At 40.3% G+C, this 6,558-nt stretch overlaps 1 protein-coding gene across 1 annotated transcript; it reads left to right on the plus strand.

Annotated features, from left to right (window-relative positions):
- The first annotated feature begins 447 nt into the window (after nucleotides 1-447).
- On the plus strand, nucleotides 448-6,175 carry LOC137295141 (uncharacterized). The gene is made up of 8 exons (XM_067826463.1): nucleotides 448-469; nucleotides 2,225-2,608; nucleotides 3,144-3,209; nucleotides 3,439-3,546; nucleotides 4,219-4,499; nucleotides 5,026-5,470; nucleotides 5,696-5,845; nucleotides 6,123-6,175. The coding sequence occupies exons 1-8, from the start codon at nucleotides 448-450 to the stop codon at nucleotides 6,173-6,175; spliced, it is 1,509 nt and encodes a 502-aa protein (XP_067682564.1).
- The last annotated feature ends 383 nt before the right edge of the window (nucleotides 6,176-6,558 follow it).

Raw genomic sequence — 6,558 nt, forward strand, 5'->3', positions numbered from 1 at the left:
CATACACTTAGACATGTGCCGTTCATTGAATTCCTACACACAGCACACTGCACACACAACGCACACCACACACTACACATAGCCCACAACACACCACCCCTCCCATACCCATAATCTCCGACCCTTGTTGGAATTCTCTGACAGAGTGGTATGGTATCCCGACGACGCGTATCGTTGCTCGTAATATTAATCCCGAGCCTAATGTCGTAATAAAGAGCTTGATGCCCTGTTTTACAGTTATATTATTTGTTTTTTGCCATAGTACATAAATGTGATTGTGAGTAGTTGTGCTCTTGCTTCAAAGTAAGCATTCTAAACAGTGGACTTGACGTCATTCAATTGTTATCTGTGACGTCATAGATTATTTGCATGTAAGCATGCTGCTAGTGCAGACGTAGAAAGCCGCCACAAAAGCTTAAAAAGAGAAAGAAGGCGATAAAATATAGAATGTGTTCTTTGGAACATTCAGGTAAGAACTACAGCTTTTAATGCTAATTAAAGAAGAGGAAATAATGTATCTGTACCTGTATTTCTATATGTTTGGTGCAATCGAGTTGATCGAATGAGCCTGGGTCGTTTTGTTAGCTATGTAAGATACGTGTCGCTTCGGTTTTTAAGTACATGTACATATATAGCATATATATTTTCTGAGTAATTTAAATTCCTGCCTAAAATAGCTGTTGATTAATTTACCCCAAAGACGTATATTCGTGTGAATATACTTCAGACCCTTCGTTTAATCATAAGCGAAAGCTGTCAATGCCATGACGTCAGTTGTGTATGACGTCACAGAAAGCTGTCGTAGCTTATTTCCGATGGCTCGCGTTTCTTTAGTCTTATGGGAATTCTGTTTGTATCCGTTTCAAATCAACATTGGACTGTGAGACAACACAAAAAGAATGCACAGGTCAAACAGGCCAAGAGTGGAGAATAATTGTTCTCTTTTATATTCGAAGTGCGTTATCTAACTTGTCACATTCATCTCTCGAAGGATTAAGCTTACATACTCTTGAGAATTTTAGTAGAGTTGATATGACAGTAATTTCCCTTTGACTTTGATTAATGATAAGAGTAGCCTCCCCTGTTAAGGCAAATCTGAAACATTTGAACATGTCACATATAAGTGACTGAGTTAGTGAGTGAGTATGGGTTTACGCCACGTTTAGCAATAATCCAGCAATAACTCGGTGGGAACACCAGAAATGGGCTTCACACAATGAACCCATGTGGCATTACGGGCCACTGCTTCAATCACAAGGCTTCACCCAAACCATCTAATATACACTATACATGGCCTCTTGCATTGGTTTTAGCTTTTTCGAATCGAGTTTTTATTACTGCAATGCTTAGCGAAAACCAAACTAGAGCTGGATAGGTACATAGTCTTGCCTACTGATGTTAAATGGGAATTTGACACCTTTTCTGGCAAAATAGTCTTCCATATTTGATCACGTGAAGCGATACTATGTCCTTTACTTACTCAAAATATGTTTAACGAAGGTGTAACCGACTGATAAGCCGACCCCATTCTACAGCTTTTGGGGGTTCTGAAAAGTTTATCTACGGTATTAACAAAAAAAACATTATACGTAAGATTAAGTCTGAAACCACCGAACCTATTATAATGGATATACACTTAATAAACAAAAACAAGGGCCTCTGATGAACAGTCTTTCTCCCACACAGCCACAGTGCAATGTGACCAGCTGCCAGAAAATCTGAAATCATGTGACAATTTCTCAAGTTTTAAAACTCTACTCAAGACCTATATTCTCCGGCTTCCATATCTCTAACACGCTTTACAGCCCACTGAAGTGGGCTTTGAGCATGTAATTCAGCTTGGACATTGCGCTATAGAAATTGACTTTATTATTATTATTTTTGATTATTAATACAACACATGTATTACCAATGTACTAGTTCAGCAACGTTTAAATAAGCAAACTGGAAACAAGTGTTCAAGCAATTAATATAGATGACGGATTGGGTATAGTTTACAGATAGCACAAAGAAATTTTTAATCATATATCAATAGCCTAGTGGCATGAAAGCGGACAAGGCTCCTCAGGCCAGTACCATTCAGTCACCCTTCTGAAGCCCGCCTCTGCTACTATGCTTATGTATATGTATGCATTTAACTCCCGAGATGTGTACCCTTTACAATGTGGTTGGTCTTATCAAAAGCAGTGCCGATTATGTTCACTGGCAATGATATTTTTGACAGACACGCCCTCTGCCTGGAACAATCGACCATTCTTATACCCATCTCCCAGTTGGCCAGAGTCGGGCATTGGCCTCCTCCTTCGGGCTTCGGAGATTGTGAACCAGCCTCAGTCGATCCCACAGTCCGGAGTAGACATCCTTCTTCAAGCTGCAGACCTGACAGAGTCTGAATCAAAGTTGGTCTTCGACAAGCCCGAGTCCGGAATAAATCTTCTGACTGAAGTGTCAGAGCCGACAGAGTCATGTACGCCTGTCTCAAATTCCGAGGCACCTGCAAGTTCGTTTCAAAATAACTCCGCCACCGCCTCAGTGCCTGTTGATGCTCTCAGCCTCGTGGACACGGCGATTGCATGGCTGGAGAATCATATAGCAAGCATTGGTCAGGGTAAATATTACATTCACGTTCATTATGAATTCTTTAACGTTGCACATGATGGTCCAGACAGTGATGTATACACACATATACAGGCATCACTACACATTGTCTGGATCTGTGTGACTCTCCAAGAATTTCTTGAAATTTGGGTTAACAAACTGTCAGACGCGGCAGAACCGCATCCTTCCGGTTGTACATGGTCCTAAGACCATTGGTTCGAATCTACATGGTTTCTCAAAAGGTGTAAATGACATTCTACATAACCCAGTCACTCGTACACGCGTTCCACTGGGAATTGATACTAGTGTGTTTGCCTCCCTTGAGTGTGCCATGTGGGTTCAAATCCCAGTTCGCCTGTAATTATGTTTATAGAATTATCTGTGGGTTTAACCAAAGTGATATACGACTGATACTTACATCACTTCGAGTTTTCCCTCAATATTAATATGACATTCAGTAAATGACTGGATTACTGTTCATTGCTGTGTTAAACTAAACTAACACACTCTGTAAATTTAAAGAGCACTCTATATACCCTTTTCAGAGACTCACACTAAGACTGCCAAGAAAGATCACACATACGCGCATCCAACAACGCCTATCACCCATGGTAAGATGAAGAAAGATTAGTTTTAACATAACAAATGATTTTATTAACAGAGTAACGCAATTCTTCACGTTTTCATTGCAAAAATATGTTTCACAGCCTTTACGACTGATATCACATAGGTACATGTATATTAAAGTATTCCTAATCAGCAAGTTGAAGGCTTATATGACATGAGTCATTTTCATTGTTATTTAAAAATGTGAGTATTGCCAATTCTACGTACTTTCAGAGGATGGCCTGAGCACTGGTCGCTCACTTTGTCAGCCGGTAGACTGCGCCGATTCAGTGGATACAGCCATATTATGGCTGGAAAGGGAAATCGCCAACAGTACAAAAGGTGAACACCAATACTTGTCTTACTCAGTGCCAATATAAAACGGATATCAGCAAAATACTTTTGTTTATTGATATTTTAAATAAATATATTTTAAGGATAAGATAGTACGCTTCGGGAGAGTGGTGGATAATATTCCTAACTATGAAACCGTAGGTTCCTTAAAACGTTTGTAGAAGTAACGTAGTTCAAAGGTAACCCCTAAATAACACTAAAAGCGTTGTAGCTTTTTGTAGATTGTTTTTCATTCACGCGTAGTTAAGTTTACAGGTTGGTCAGTACTGTTTGGTTATCTTTAAATAACTGTATATATGTGACGAGACTGATTTCTCAAACATCAGATGTCTTCTGGTGCGGTGGGATAGTGGCTAAAATGCTCGCTCGTCATGCGAGCCGGGTTTGATTCCCCACATCTGCACAATGTGTGAAGCTCATTTCCGCCATGATATTGCTGCAATATTGCTAAAAGTGGAGGAAAACCATACTCACTCACTCACTCTCTCTTCCACCCATAATACATAGAATGCATACCAGTATTCACACATACTTCTGACACAAAACTACAGATACGACGAACAATGGCGAGGTGGCTTATTGTGAGATGTAGCATGTTGAGAACATAAATTTGAAACTACACATAAACTTATTAATGAATGTGAACATAAATGTCGACAGACTCAGGAAAACATTTATTCTCGGATAAGACGGCGTCACCATCTACAGATTGTTCGTCCTTTGCCACGAGTGTCACCTCGTCTTCTCGTCCTGGGACATCTCACCGGAGGAAGATTAACGGATCAAAAATCACAAAAGTGACAGCAGCATCTGGTTGCACCTGCCTCGGGCAGCAGAAGAAGACTCTCAGGAAGATCACCAAGTCACAGATACAGAAGCGACGCAGTGATGACGAGGACTATATGTGGGTCTGCTGTGCAAAGAAAACAAAGAACAATAAGGTTATTCATTATGATTAATTAATTTTATAATGCACTAATCACCATTCACTAGTTGAATGCTCATAGCACAATCTATCAGAACATATCAAATCATAGCACATTTTTACCCCGGAAAATCCGTGCGATGAGCTAGAAGGTTAATAGTCACATGACTTATCCTATCGGGTACCCATTTTCTGCTGGATGAGCAGAGGCAGTTTTTAACAAACTCACTTGCCTAAGGTGAGGTGCTAGAATCTTAATAGTCACATAGCTTATCCCACCTGGTACCATTTTCTGCTGGGCGAACAGAGGCAGTTAGGGAACAAATTCACTTGCTTAAGATGAGAGAGCATGTATCACGTGCTTCGTGTACATATTTATGTACATGTATTGTTGGTTTTAGCAAAAGGGCGTATATACCACAGCTGTGTGGAGTCTTCTATCAAGATACGTTGTCAAAGACGTTTAAAGCAATTCTTAAAGGAAGACGTGTTTACCTCGTGTTTGCTTTCTGTTTCGTAATGTATTCGTTTTGTTAATTCAGACGAGCAAGGTGAATGATATAATTACAAGCACCCACTTCAAGAAACGCAAAGGAAACACACTTGCAAGAGCTTATGCAAAGACTCCCACTCATGTTTCTCCGAAAGCAAATGCAAACTGGACTTCCGGCCAAACACCGCCAAACAAAGACACATCTACCCTAAAACAGGTGACTTCCGTTCGGGACGCTCCATGTCATCTTCTCACTGGAAGGTCTTCAGCCATAACACAAAAGTTCTCCACCTCACGGAAGAGACCCGTGCAGGTTGTGATGCCGATCAGGTCGGTCAACCAGACACTCGTTCTATCCACGCCAGCCAAGAGACCATGCCCTAAGTCCCCATGGTTCGGGGGTTCTCCTGTTCTAGACTGTCACCATACAGAGACGAAGCCTCTCACCAGACACCCAAACCGCGTCAGGAGAAGGAGACTCAGACATGCCCATGGTCAGTAGTCATCCGAGTATCAAATATTTCATCCAAAAATTGTTTCTGTCAACTACCTTGCATAAGGTGAAGTTCATTGATCTTTGATCAATCACTGATCCATTGGTCAAGTGCGCCGTATTCGTAGACTGCCTTCACTTGCACATTCAGTAAAAAAGGTTTGACTATGTCAAACCATTTGGATGTATATTTTTTGTATTTTAGACACGTGCCCTTACTTTACAGAACCCATTGGTTCCTCGTCAAGGCTGATCACCAGTGGGATATCCTACAGTCACAGACCTATTGGCGTTGTCGTACCGTGGATCAGACCACCTACTCCACACACGAATAGGTCGGTTGTATGTCAGGTACATCCGCTCTATGCTATAGAACGTACGTCAGTTATAAGTAAGGGACATCCGCATTAGATGTACGACAGAGGCATTCACCTTACACTGTGGTACGCCAGTAGATCAAAGTATTATCCTGGCTGCGACATTTAACAACTCTCTCCAATCTTTGTGATAACTTGTAATGCAAGTAGGTGTTGTAACTTCCTAATTCTTGACTTTTCATATGATAACTGTTCAAATGTTCTAAAATAGGTGCCGTATGATAGCAAAATTCAAAATTTCACAATATTTATTGTCATTTATATTCTGTATTTCAGTTCAGATGTTCACCATGATTTGGAAGGAAGATTCAGAAGAACATAATTTATGATGATTTTTTTTGTATATAACTTGTGTATTTTATCATTTCAACGGAATATGTGCAATAAAGCATGTGAAATCATTACCATTTCCCTTCTTAAAGATAAAAAAGGTTTTCTTCAGAACCAGTTGTTTCATATTAAATTTAATAGTTTTATAAACCATGGCCGAAGGCATGACTATTCCCACCCACGGCCTCTTTCATGTAGGGCCGATTGAACTGCTCCTTGAATGAACACCTGCCGTCTGTCGTTGTGAGAGTATCCAGAGCAGAAACTGGTTTACAAAAAAATATTTAAAAAACACATGTCTCACTATACCTTTATAAACAGTCCGTCTGCACATATATCACCTGTTAAATTAGAGACAGTCACGTTTAATGAGACAGGTATG

The sequence above is a fragment of the Haliotis asinina genome, chromosome 8, assembly GCF_037392515.1.
Source record: "Haliotis asinina isolate JCU_RB_2024 chromosome 8, JCU_Hal_asi_v2, whole genome shotgun sequence".
NCBI lineage: Eukaryota > Metazoa > Mollusca > Gastropoda > Lepetellida > Haliotidae > Haliotis > Haliotis asinina.